At 45.9% G+C, this 14,159-nt stretch overlaps 1 protein-coding gene across 6 annotated transcripts in view; it reads left to right on the top strand.

Moving 5' to 3' along the window:
• IL1RL2 (interleukin 1 receptor like 2) overlaps positions 1-13,768 on the top strand; it is a 28,184-nt gene extending 14,416 nt beyond the window's left edge. For all 6 annotated transcript variants that reach the window (XM_072951237.1, XM_072951238.1, XM_072951236.1 and 3 more), the window contains 5 exons: positions 1,347-1,476; positions 2,265-2,401; positions 6,713-6,856; positions 10,886-11,047; positions 12,667-13,768. In XM_072951237.1, the coding sequence (XP_072807338.1) occupies positions 1,347-1,476; positions 2,265-2,401; positions 6,713-6,856; positions 10,886-11,047; positions 12,667-13,085 (992 nt within the window). In that variant the 3' untranslated portion in view covers positions 13,086-13,768. The remainder of the gene's footprint in view (positions 1-1,346; positions 1,477-2,264; positions 2,402-6,712; positions 6,857-10,885; positions 11,048-12,666) is intronic.
• The last annotated feature ends 391 nt before the right edge of the window (positions 13,769-14,159 follow it).

Here is a 14,159-nt window from a genome sequence, read left to right as displayed (position 1 = left end):
ATCCACGACATGAGGCCATGACAGGCACATCGAGGTGGTTGAAATAAACTGACAGTCCCAGGCGTGGCAGGGTCTGTAAGGTTCCGCTGCTGGAGGAAGCGTCAGTGGGAACAACTCTTAGAAAGCAGTTTGGCACGGCTGTTATGGTTGAAGGTACGTGTGATCTATGATCGACCAACTTTACTGGTAGATAGGCCCATAAACCCACCACGGGTGTGGGTGTGGGGACGTGAGCTATGTACCCATGGGACCCGGGAGATGAGCAGGAGAGAAGGGAGGCCGGGACGCCGCGGTGGCGGCAGGCAGGCGAGGCGGACACTGGAAACCACGCCGACGCGTGTACAGCAACAGCAGAAGAAATGAAAAAGTCCTAGTGTGTTCCGCTGTCTGAATGGAGTTGGGTACATGCGACGGTATGCGTGAGCATCGCGGACGAAATGTTGGTGGGGAGAAGCTGGAGATCAGGGGTGAACAGGAAGTGACAGGTGCAGAGTTGTGAAGGCGCACGTGGGTGGCCTCGGGGTTCTGGCCGTGTGCTGTGTGCTCCGTGAGGTGGACATCTGCTTGCTAATAACTCAGTAACTTCACATTTATAGTCGGCACATTTTATTCTGCATGTGTTATATTTCACACACTCAGAAATGGAAAAACTTAATATCGCCTAGAATAAAGAAACTTAAAAGTAGACTGTTTAGAAGTATAATAATTATTTTTTACATGTAGTAAATAGATGGAATTTACTAGGGCAAAAGAAAGGGAAAATATAAATATTAAATATAATTTGTGAACATGTGTGAGGTCAGGTGAAGGGAAAGAGAGGGGAGAGTAGGGGTCACAAAGGGTGAAGCAGAAATATCGCTGGATTTGGAATTAGAAAATCAGAGTTCGTTTCTTCCTCCAGTGTGTGACCTTGGGAAAGTCACTCGATCCATCTGAACCTCCATGTTCTCATCTGGAAGATGGGGGTAATAGTACTGCCCCCTTTCTGCCTGCAGGAGATCTGTGAGGATGGGCAGACTGAAGGTGAACGTGTGTGTGAAATGCTTTGCGAACTGTAAAGTTCTTTGCTAAGTTTACTAAGAGAAGAAATGGCATTTGTGTCCCCTGGTATCATGGGAAACACTGGCCTGAAGTTGGTGACATTTGGCAGCACATCCCATACCATAGACATCCTGGAAGGTCACTCTGTCCAAGGAGAGAATGAAGTAGATGGACATTGACCTCCGGCGGGGGGGGGGGTATTTTTGACAGCTGAAAGCTGTTCAGGGCTCAGAAGCAAGGTGCCCTGGTTAAGCAGGCCACGTGGGTAGGGTTTTCACTGACGGTGTGTCCCTGTGATTTGGCAGGCTCCGCCCTCATCGTGGACTGCAATATCACAGACACACGGGACAACACAAACTCCCGCTGCTGGAGGGTCAATGGCACCTTGGTCGACCATTACTACAATGAGTCCAAACGAATTCAGGAAGGAATCGAGTAGGTGTTTTGTTTTTCTGGCTTCCTTAAAGGCTCGCAAGCATTCCTCCAGCTAAATGATTTGGGCACTGGTCCTGCTCTTCGGAGGTGGCTCTCGCTGCCTCCTCGTCACTCCTTTTGGTTTTATCCTTCAAAGACCTTCTCAGTGCTGTGCGGCCGAGCATCTGGCTCAAAGAAGATGCTCGTGTTACGAGTCCTGCTTGCATCTTCAAGAGAGAAGGCAAAACATAAAGTATGGCTTCAAAGCCGCAGATTGATCTTCTCAGCTCCTTACTGAAAACCAGTCTCGTTTCTGTTTGGTTATGGCATGAGCCACAGGCCTTCAAGGCTTAAGTAGCAGAATGAGGCAGCAACATGGGAGTCTTGGGGGAGACGGTGCGTCGCCACTAACCGATCTAGTGGTGCAAACCCAGCTTACGGTGGTTGGAATTGAGTGGTAGAAAACAAGACTCATGAAGTCAGAGGGTGGAAGGACCTGCGCTGGGCCTTGCAGTGTGCATAAGTCAGGATGAGTGGAGGGGGGACAGGGGAGGGCCCCCTGGGGCTGAGGCTGGGGTCTCTAATTAACAGGACCGCACTTCCGTGTCACTGTCCAGAAGAAAAGGCAAATTTGGAGCGACCCAGTCCACGCACCTCCTGGCGCCACTGGCTGGCGGTGTTCTTAGGGTAAAAGGATGGCTCCAAGCGTTCCCCAGGAGAGAACGTGATGCTCTGGACAAAAGCGTATAAAATATGTCGGATAAATAGGACTCACGTGTGAGTTAATGACTGGCTTTTTTCTTTTATAGAGACTACACTGTTTTCCAAGAACATATTTTTTACACAGTGAACATAACGTTCTTAGAAGTGAAAATGGAAGACTATGGCCGCCCCTTCACCTGCCACGCCGGAGTGTCCGCCGCTTACTTCATATTAAAGCCCCCAGGTAGTGGTCCCCTGCGGTGCCTGCTGCTCCGACGTTCCAAGTGATGGCAAGGACACGCCTGCGAAAGCAGAGTGACATTAAATGCTTGGCGTGAGGCAGCAGCGTGGTATTAAATAGGGAAACACACTATGAAATCTTGGGAAAAGCTGACACGTGTCTGCTGACATTCTTGGAGTCAGGCTGTGACCTCAGCGCCTTGTTTAGAAAGTGCCGTGTTCATATACGCTGAGATTTTATGCACTGAAATTTTCCTTTACCAAACCTGCTTGCTTAACTTTTCTAACCATATGCTTGTGATTTTCAGCTTTTCAGCTGTTAGTTATAAATCATTTGATTAAAAAAAAATAAAATGCCAATGTGCATTTTGATCACGTCACTTTGTAAAATCATTTTAATCATGTCGCTTTGTAAACTGATCCATAGAGGCTGAATTCTGCTGTTTGAGCAAGAGGGCTGCAGACTGCAGGTGTGTACGCAGATTGCGCACTTAACACTGTGCGGAGTGTGTTGATCATCCATTGGAGGTGATGGAACCAGAGAAAACAGGGAGGGATGAAATCATCTTGAGAACAACTTTAAATTCTTAACAGATCAGGGGAAGTGTCTGAAGTGCCTTGTAAGAGGATGGTGTGTGGTTTCCTGAGACTGCTTTTAAAAATTCTATTGATATCAACTTTTTCTTTTGTATTTTTTTGGCTAGCTACACCCAAGAGGGAGGGCTTGAATTTGCCAGGATCCTTTAATGATCAGTTAAACCCATGTTTACATGCATCTAGCTAACGTCCTACTAGAAATGCTTTTCTGGAAATTAACAGAAAACATTGGTTCTGTGGTTGCTGTGCGGAACCAGCTAATGTGCCAAGTTCCTGCCCCCATGAGTGTCCATCTCTCTCTTTGAATGGTGATCAGCAGGTGTCTGTCCACAGCAGCCTGTGGTCATGAGTGTGTTCTTTATCTCCCTCTATTCAGTGACAGGAGGCCAGGGTCATGCTGTCCTCAGCTGCCTTTCCTGCGAGTGAGCACACAGCGCCTCCTCTCCCAACTCTGGACCGGGGGAGCCCTCATGGGTGCCTTGGGTAGACGGATCCTTGGCTTGTGTGCTGTCACTGTCCATTTCTCCTCTTCTCAATGGCTTTTCCTTGTTGAAAGTCAGTAGGGATCACTTCCCCCATCAGTCTGTGCGTCCTGTCTCTCTGCGACCCATCTGCGTGATTCCTGAGCGTCAGAGCTGCTCTTTCTGCATCCTCCTCCCTGATAGGTTATTCCCTTATTCTCATGGCTTCAGTGGTCATCCTTGTGCAGGTGCGACAAATTCCACATCTCCAACAGTATTCTCCCTTCCCAGGTGGCAGCCCTGCATTTCCAACTGCTTACTGGACTAAATTTGAAGTTTACAGAAAGAGATTAATTGTATAGTAGGTTTTCTTTCATGTGTTGCTTCTGTTCTTGGGTCTGGGCTCGCCGATGCGTCTGTTATGTAGTGTGCAGCTGCGGGGTGTTCATCTCCCTTGGTGGAGCCCCTTGCATTGAGTAACTAGGTAGCCGTGCATCCATTCTGCTATCAGTACATGGTCATGTGAGTTGTTGGCAGTTTGGGACTGTTAACCAATCACGCTGCTGTGGAAGTTCCTGGATGTCGGTCCTGGTGCTCAGGTAGACGCATTCCTCTGTGATACCTCATTAGGAGTAAAATTGCTGGGAAGACTACCTCAGGATTCACCCCAGAGAAGAGAGGGCTGGCTGGCTGTGGGAAGCCTTAGAAATCGCGTGAGACCCAAAGTGCTTATAACTGAAATCTGCTTCAGCCTAGAATGAGGATGACCAGTGTATGTTGCTGGGTCAATACTGACCACGTGGAAGCATTGTGTTCAGAAGGATTCTGAGGAAGAGTCCAGGCTCAGAGCCACGGATGCTGTTACCAGCTTTTTAACACCTGCTGATGGTACAGGAGAAGGGAAGGGTCGTTTGTCTCCTTTGTTTTAGGTCAGTTAAGAAGCCTATATTTACCACACTCATCTTTGTTCCTATCGGCACTTATTTCATGCCTCACATGCAGTGTATTTTTGGACATAATTAATGCCTTTTGTTTTGTTTTCCCTAAATTCCGAGGAACAAACCCTCTCAAATCCAAACCTCTTGCTGGTGTATTGAGACCAGAGGTGAGCTGACCGCTTCTCCATTTGACTTCCTGATTTTTGTTAAAGACGCTCCCAGATGTGAGTCTTGTCCGATTTGTGTGAAGCAGGGAGTGGGTGCTGCCCATCTCTGAGTTTGTTTTAAACACTTGTTCGCAGCAACCATCTCAGTTTAAGGCTGGTGGTATGGACCCAAATGGTGAGTTACTGCCTTAAATAGAGCCTTCAACAAGACACCTGGTGTCTCAACAGATACTTTTCCATGCATTTCAGTTTCAAAGCCCACACTCCCTTTGAGCTTATTCATTAATTTCCTGTTTCAAATTTCAGCGTCTTTTAGCTCATGTACAGAACAGAGGGTATCGACACTCCTGAATGCAGTGGACGATCACCTCCAGAGTCTCAGGCCAGCACTCCTGTCTACTTCCTGGGGACTTTTTGTGTCTCATAAATGTTGTGAGCACGATCTTCTTATCACGACTGGTTATAACACCAATGTCCCTGAAGCGTACAGTAAAGGTCCCCAGACACACATTCTCCCAAAGGGAGAGGTGGCACTATTGCTCCAAGAGCTGGTAAAAGGCGAAGAGAAGTGGGGGGTGACAAGGAGGAGAATCCATCAGATAGAAGCTAAAGGTTCAAACAAGTGGTCAGGACCAACTGGACACCAGCGTGCAGAGCAGATCCACTTGGCTGTGTTGGGACTTAATCAATGGATCGATATTTTGGGGGCCGCAGAATGTGTTTTTAGTTATTGTGCGTTATTGCGCCATGGACTTAAGGACATGTAAGCATGCATAGGGATTTCTTTGCAAAATGTCTGCAACATGCTGCGGCCCAGGGAGGGTTGTGATTGTCTATTTGGTGAGCTTCCTCCCCACTGCCCCACCCCCCAAGTCCCACACACTTTCCAGTGGGGGCCGGAGGATGAGGAAGGGAGGGTGGATGAAGGAAGTGGTGGATGTGTGGTGGGTTCTAAGAATGGGGAGGATTTCTCTTCCCTCTCCCTCTTCCTCTTTTCTAACTCTCTCCTTCCTCGAGCCTCCTTCTTTGGTGACACGTCGGGCTGCGGTGAGGGGGAAGGCTGTGCCGTCCCTCTTGGATGTGTAGGAGCATGTTTTCTGGGGCTTGGAGATCCAGCAGGACTGGTTCTGCTCCTTGGTTATCTCCTGCCCACTGCTTTTGCCTTAATTGCCCGGCAACGTGCTCACCAAGCAGAGCAGGGTGTTAACACCCTTCCTGAGACTGTCTTGCAGGCAGGTGCCCGGCCCGGGCTCTGCTGGCCCAGAGAGGATGGAGTGGGAGTCTGGCTCCCGGCCAGTTTTTTGGAGCCAGTGGAGGTGGCTTCCAGGGGAGGCAACTGATGACTATATGTGATGGGAGTCCTGCTGCTCAATTTTGAGTAACTGGGAAGGCGGCTAGAACAGTAGGATCATCAAAATGGGCAGCAGAACCACTTGGGGGAACTTTCCCAACAAACGTGCTCAGGCTCCTCCCCTGGGGCGTGCGGTGCTGACTCAGGAGGGCCTGGCCAGGTGTGCTCTGAAAGCAGTCTCCATGGAGTCAGAAGCACACTGCATCCACCATCAGGAGCTCAGGGTCTGCAGAATTTCCCTCCCCAGGTTCCCTGTAAGAGCACATGTTCTTCCTAAAATCCTCAGTGCAGGCCAGATTATACTATTCCCCATATCTAGTCTTTTCTTTCTTTCTTTCTTTCTTTCTTTCTTTCTTTCTTTCTTTCTTTCTTTCTTTCTTTCTTTCTTTCTTTCTTTCTTTCTTCCTTTCTTCCTTTCTTCCTTTCTTCCTTTCTTTCCTTTCTTTCCTTTCTTTCTTTCTTTCTTTCTTTCTTTCTTTCTTTCTTTCTTTCTTTCTTTCTTTCTTTCTTTCTTTTTTTCTTTCTTTCTTTTCTTTTCTTTTCTTTTTTAATGGAGGGACTGGGGACTGAACCAAGGACCTTGTGCATGCTAAGCACGCGCTCTACCATGGAGCTGTACCCTCCCCGAACAGTACCTATTCCTTAACTGTAAAGAGCTGTTTCGGTAGTGTCCTCACTGACGTGTAAATAGTTTCATTTGGCATTTGTAATGGGCTGTATAAGTAAAGTGTGTAACTGACTCCCTGTAGTAATGTTATTCTTTTATTATTTCTTTCGGGTGTTTCTGGTTGTCACCTGTAGTTCCAGATTTCCGAGCTTACCTGATAGGAGGACTGCTCGCCCTGACAGGCGCGGCAGTGTCTGCTGTGTGTGTCTACAACATTTTTAAGATCGACATCGTACTTTGGTATCGAAGTGCCTTCCATTCTCCAGGGACCGTGGAAGGTGAGTGCGGGTAATCACTGAAACATGCTTTGTGAAGGTGTCCGCTTGTCCGTATAACCGTTGTAAATATACTTGATCATGTTTACTAGCTTGCCTTTCCTGCTGTTGGCACATTTAGAGAAAATGATCTCCCTGGAACCTCTCAAACTTCAGAGAAGTGATTTGCCCATAGCCACCAGCATTGTTTAGTTACATAAGGCTTTCAGGTTAGGAGTGATCAAGTGGCAGAAGGAGATCATCTTCTGGCTCCCACTGCAACTGTTTTAGAAAAGTTCTCACATCCACTGGTGTTTGCAAAAGAAGAGACTCTCCTGGAGCCCAGTGTGCTCTATCTGTGAGCTCTCGTCAAACACAGTGGATGCGGGCACAGAAGTTACATTCCGGAGGGTGAGGGGCTGCCGGTGTTCGCAGCTCCTCAGGGCTCAGACTTGGCGCGTGACAAAGTTTAAGCCTCCAATTCTCAAGTTTGGAGAGAGACAGCTGAGTTTGAACCTGAGTTCTCCACTTACTCCCTGTGTGATCTTAGACAGGAAATTCTCTTCTCTTTCTTGGCTATAGAAGGGAGGAAGGAAGGCGGGCAGAGGAGAAGGGACAGTGATCTGAGTCTGCCTCATACAGTCCTGCAGGAGTAGCTGGGTCGAAATTCAGGAAAGCATTGAGGGTCCCAGCACATACCCCTTGTTGTCTGAAGGTCCAAGCAAGCTGCCCCTGCTGGGGTGCCCGGGGCTTCACCTTGGTCTGGGAGCCGTGTCCTGCCGGCTCTGGTCACTACAGACGTGTCCCAGTGTGATCCCGAATCTGACATTCTGCCTTGAACTCCGTGCTATTTTCTTTTTGTCTCTGAGTGGATGTGATCTATCAAGGCCTTGAAAAAGTAATACATCTGTTTAATGTCCCGTAATTGGATGGAGAAATTAAGACACGCCTGAGAGAGGTCTGTGCAGCTCTCCTGCACGGAGATGCACAGAGGTCTCCCTTTCAAGCCCAGAGACTTGCGATGCTCACAGGAACTCAGGGAAGTGGGTGTCCACACACGTCTTATGAATCCTTGTTTCCCAGAAGAACGTTATTTACACAACGTGCCTGCTTTGCATATAAAAACCACGTGTTTGTTCACACGTTTGATAAAGCATAGGTGTCTGAACCTGGAGTTTAAGTTAAATTGCAGAATTCAGATTTGGAGGCTCTTAGGCCTGGAAAGCAATGAATTCTTTTTTGATGGCAAAATTCCCTGGTGGAAAAAGTCAGCTTTGCACATGGGATGCAGCCGGAAGCTCTGCTGGTGCCGCGGGCGGTGGGCTGGGCTGCGGGGCTCCTGTTTCGGGCTGTGGTCCCTGCAGGGCTGTTCCGCGGAAGCACCCCCGCTGCCGCCCCCCGCCTGCGCTCCTCCAGCATCTGCTTGAGAGAGACGTCAGGGCAGCCTGTCTTTTCTGACTCAGCGCTGCTCTGGCTGTTGACTGACAGGGGACTGCTTGGGCCTGGGGGTGCTCCCGGAACCCTGGCCCTGACTCACTGGGATCCCAGGATCGTGGATGCTGAGTGCCTGATGATGCTGCCTGCTAGTGAGGTCACGTGTAGCAGGAAGAGAAAAAAGGAATCGCGCCTGACCGAGCAGGGGAAGCCAGGCGGATGAGTGACCACGGATGAATGACTCGGGGAGCCCCACCCTCTGCTCACACAGGGCTGCTGCTCAAATTCTCGGAACCAGTGGGCTGAGGCCTTGGGGATGGGAACCTACAGCCAGCCAGCCGTCTTCTTTTTTTTTCCCCCAGTCAGAAAAGCACATGCGTCCTTTGTGATTAAATTTGCTACCACTCAGTCTGAGAACTGGCCTCCGATTTCCGTTTGAGTGTGACTTGGGCAGTGAATGATGAGACTCTGAGATGGGTCTCAGATGCTGTTTCCAGCTTTGTGTCCCTTGAGGAGATTTTCTGGTTCTACAGGAACATGTGGAGTAATGGATGGCAAAGACAAATGAGGAAGAGAGAGGAATTGTGTCCTCAGGATCAGCTGTCAGTTCTAACCAGATTAGTCCAGCCCCACATAAGATTAATAGTTAGATGTGTATAACTTAGTTTTTTTTTAAAAATTTTTTTCTTGTTGAGGTTTAGTTGATTTACAATGTTGTGCTAGCTTCTGGTGTACAGCAAGTGATTTAGTTACATATATATATATATTCTTTATCAAATTCTTTTTCATTATAGGTTATTATAAGGTACTGAATGTGGTTCCCTGTGCTATTCATTAGGACCTTGTTGTTTATCTATTTTGTATATAGTAATTTGCATCTACTAATCCCAAATTCCTAATTCTACCTTCCCTCCTTCCTACATTGATAACCATAAGTTTGTTTTCTATGTTTGTGAGTCTGTTTCTGTTTTGGAAATAAGTTCATTTGTATCACTTTCTTAGATTCTACATATAAGTGATAATATGTAATATTTGTCTTTGCCTGTTTACTTCACTTAGTGTGATCATCTCTAGGCCCATCCATGTTGCTACAAATGGCATCATAGCATTCCTTTTTATGGCTGAGTAGTATTCCATTGCATGCATATACCACAACTTCTTTTTTTTTTGTTTTGTTTTTTTTCCAGAACTTCTTTAATCCAATCATCTGTCTTATTAAGAGTCATGGACAGGCCTGGCAAAAGTCCACAAGTTCTGTATATTGTCTATTAAATCACAGGAGGTGCTTTAAAAATTCTTCTTCCAGGAGTGTATGTGTGTACACAGATACAAGGATTGGTTGACAAATCTAGTGAAGAGACCTGTATATGCCTCACTTTATTTGTGGGGAATATATGTATAGAACAGACAATTAAAAACAAAAAAATAGGTCCAGTGACCCAAGGGTAGATTGGTAAAAGAAGCTAGGGGGAGAGTCGTTAAACCCACCTTGGATAGTTTTTAAAGATGCCCTGGCTTTAGAAGTGAAGACAAAGCCATGACCAGGTTCATGGTGCTGTTCATACAAACCTTTCAATCGCTCGTGAAAGCACGTGGCTTTTTCTGGGGCAATCTCCGAGGAAAGTTTTTTAATAGGGAGACCTCCTCTTCAAAGTGTATGATGTCATGAACCTAGTCTGCAACAATGTTCTCATGTTAAATAGAAAAGCATGTTTCATGTGGCTTTTCTCCTAGTGTCTTCAATGCATGTTAGGATGAAAACGCCAAAAACTCATGCAAGGGAGAGTTGAATGTCATTCACATCTTTGTTTTCCTGTAAGTGAAGTGTCTTTTTTTGTCTGGCTTCTTTCAGGATCTTTTTTTTTTTTCCTTACCTTTTATTTTGTAGTTTGAAAACAGTATGCTTAGGTGTAGTTTTCTTTGTTGGTTTTATTCGGTATTGTCCTAACTGGTGTTCTTGGTATTTATCCTAACTGGTGTTATTTGAGCTTCCTGGATCTGTGGTTTGGTGTCTGACATTAATTTGGAGAGACTCTTGATCATTAGTGTTTCAAATATTTTGCTTGCAAGAACAGATGGGCAATATGATCAGAGAATGAAAATCCTAAGAAATAACCAAAACGAAATGCTAGTGATTATTAAAAAAAGAAAAAAACTATAAGAAAAATGAAGAATGCTTCTGATAGGCTTATTAATAGACTGGACATGGCTAAGGAAAGGATCTCTGAGCTTGGGGATATGTCAGTAGAAACCTCCCAAACTGAAAAGCAGAGAGAACAAAGACTGAAAAAAGAAGTGCAAAATATCCAACGAGCGTGAGAAAACTACAGAGTGGGTAACATACATGTTGTGGGCGTACCAGTAGGAGAAGAAAGGAGGAACAGAAATATTTGAAACACTAATGATGTGAATAACATTCAACTTCTCAAAAACCATGCAAGAAGAAAGTGGAGTGAAAATTTAGTGTTGAAAGAATGAGATGCAGTGCTTGGCACCAAGTCAGCCAATGGGCACTCTGAAGTCACTGAACTGGAGCAAAAAGGACATCATGGTAGCAACTCAGGTTTTCACTCTATTAACATAAGATAATTTCACGAGCTTGTCCCATTTCCTTTTCAGATGGGAAGCTGTATGATGCATACGTCTTATACCCCAAGCCTCAGAGAGAAAGCCAGAGCCATGACGTGGACACACTGGTGCTGAAGATTCTGCCCGAGGTGCTGGAGAGGCAGTGTGGATACAAGTTGTTTATATTTGGCAGGGATGAATTTCCTGGACAAGGTATGTTTTCAGTGAGGTCTAAAAACAACAAATGAACAAAATGGAAAGGATCCTCTCTCTTCCTTCATTTTACAAACGGTGGGGACTCTGTTCGCCTTCCCCACAGAATCACGCCTCCCACCCCACAACCTCTGAGCCGAGGAGTTCAGGACCAAGTTCTCTTGTCTCATCAGGCTCACTCCTACACAGGATGCCTGGGATTCCTGGTTGAAATTATGTGACTTTCACTTCGAGTAAGGATGTGGTTGACCCATTTGCATGAACAGCTGGTAATGACATACACACAGCCGTGGCCAAGAGACTGAAAGGAGACAACTGGCCATTTGCTGTCCCATCCTTGAGACTATCTGCTGAGTGTTTTCTATCTCTTTGCATATGTAAATAAGCTCATGTTTAAAGCTGGTTTTATAAACCTCAGCCTCCTCCAATCCTCCCCTACCTAAATAAAACAGAAGTTATTTATTTACTTCCCCACTTATTACAAGTGTGGTTTCGGGCATTGCAGTTAATACCTTTGAACCTCAGTTGTCTGATCTGTCAAATGGGGGTAAGAATGTTTCACTGACTTAGACGAGAGAATTGAATCAGGTAAAACCTGGGCAGGGACCACTGTGGAGCTTAGTACATACTGGACACTCGATAGATAAAAAGTTCCCTCTTAACCTGTCCTTCTCTTTTGTAGAGGGCTATGTAGGGAACAGCTAGTATTTGAAATAAATATCCTTTTCTGGTCACCAGGAAGCCAGGATTCCTACTTAGTGGCCTGCTCTGGATCATTTAAAAAGGTTTCTAAGTAGTTTGCATCTGTAGAATGCTCATGCACATGGGGAGACTGCAAGCCTGCTTCAGTCCACATCTTTGTAAGCTGTGAAATCATCCTCCCTGAGAAAATGAACATTCGATCCAGTGCTTGTCGGAAACATGTGGAAGAGCTCTCATTTCAGAAGCATGTCAACATTCACTCATTCACTTAGTCAACAAATGGTTATTGAGCACCTGCTGTGTGCCGGGTAATGTTCCAGGCAGTGACAATATTAAAATAAACCAAAGAGAAGAAGAACATACTCTTGGGGAGGTGACAGTCTCTTCTCATATCCTAAGAATAAGGAGGATGTAAAACTTGATCTTTATTTCTAAAAAAGACCAAATTTTATCCATAGTTGGATATCTCAAGAATTCTCCCCTCTCCTTCCCAAGAAATCATTAGGATATGTTATTTGGTAATGAAGATTAATACAACATTTGAGCTAACGACATGTGTCCTAGCCTTCAAAATTCCATTTATTTAAAAATAAAAGTGTTTATCATATAATGTAAATCTATCGCTTTGAATATGTAATATTCAAATGAATGTGCCACATACATATTCAAAGAGATAAAAACTTTCATTTTTAAAATAAAAACATTTTTAATATTTAAAAAATCAAATAATATTTAAAAAATAAAAGTATTTATCATATAATTTATAATATGATATGTAATTTATCATATACTATATACCAGACCTTTAGCTAAGTTTGGAGATACAGAATCAGGCGTGATAAAATTATTCTGAGTAGTTCTTGGTCTGTGGCTGTTTTAATCATGAGATGCTCTGAGTCTTCTCTCTGTGTTTCCAGCTGTGGTCAGTGTCATTGACGAGAACATTAAGTTGTGCAGAAGACTGATTGTCATCATAGTTCCTGAAGCCCTGAGCTTTGACCTGCTAAGGAACATGTCAGAAGAACAGATCGCCATCTACAATGCTCTCATCCAGGACGGGATAAAGGTCATCCTGATTGAGCTGGAGAAGGTCGAGGACTACACAGCCTTGCCGGAGTCAATTCAGTACATCAGGCAGAAGCATGGGGCCGTCCAGTGGAGCGGGGACTTCACAGAGCAGTCCCAGTGTGCCAAGACCAAGTTTTGGAAAAAAGTCAGATACCGCATGCCACCCAGAAGGTGGCCACCCTCTTCTCCAGTCCAGCTGCTGCAGCACACGCCCTGTGACCTCACGGCCAGCGGCAGGGAGGCCAGCGTAGGGGTCCTCACCCCATGACGGAGAGTTGGTGGTCCTGGGGCAGCTCACAGTTAAACCAGGATGCATTGCAGGGGCCGTTTGCTCGAAGCTTGCTGTTGTGTACCTTTGAGAAGACCTGTGTCTGTTTGCTCCTTCTCATCACAGCTGCTTCTTGAGGGCATCACCTTTTTGCAAGGCCCTCATGAACTTCCTGGCTCTGAACGCTCCTGAACACCCACTGAGCATGAGTCTCAGCATTCGAGCCCCCGAGAGCAGGTGGCACTATCTCTGGCCATTTGACTGCCCTCCAGGCAGTAAAATCTGGACCACAGTGAGTGGGTGGTCTCTGGCTTGCGGCTTGGTGAAAATTTTGGGAATCCCACCCATTCTGTTTTGGGAATATTCCCTTCAGAGGGTAAAGAGAGACAGAGAAGCCCCAGTGTCAGGACAGAGGGCAAGACCCTGGGATGTGTCCTCTCAAAGGGGGCCTGGTGTGCATGTGAATTTCAGAAAAAGGATCCTGCAGGATTCCTTGGCGACTAACATTTATAAATGAATGACCACATACACAGGCCCTCAATGCAGTCCTTAAAATGCGCATTTCCACTAGTTTGTACACATTCTTTAATATTTTATCTCAGCAACTGAACGCATAGCTAAGCTGCTAAAGATGAAGCTGTGTAAATAAACCTCGGCGAACCATTTGCCATTTTGAAAACCCAGCGATTCCCATCTCATTCTCAATTTTGTTTTTAGTAGTTTCAGCACTTTCATTTTTAATTTCCACTAGTTTTTAATGAAATAATAGGGATGGAAAAAGGTGAAAATACAAATGACTGTGTTAACCTGGCTTTGCAGCTGAAATGCAGGCTGGCAGGTAAGGACTCAGAATTTGCATGTCAGATGGCGATGGGCTCGTGTCCAAATCTGCAGAAGAAAGAAGGTGTCGGTGCCGATGGAAGTGGACAAAAGGCAGGTTATAGGAGAGCTGAAGGTCATTGCTACTTTGCTCATGTTTCAGCAGCTTGGCTTAGACAGGAGACTTGTCCCCAGTCCTTGGGGGTGGCCCCGGATCTCCAGGATGAAACTGAGGGCGTGGGGAGTGGCTTGGAG

The sequence above is a fragment of the Vicugna pacos genome, chromosome 28, assembly GCF_048564905.1.
Source record: "Vicugna pacos chromosome 28, VicPac4, whole genome shotgun sequence".
In the NCBI taxonomy this organism is placed as follows: Eukaryota; Metazoa; Chordata; class Mammalia; order Artiodactyla; family Camelidae; genus Vicugna; species Vicugna pacos.
Note: the sequence above shows the minus strand (reverse complement) of the source record. Positions and strands in the feature narration are given on the sequence as shown.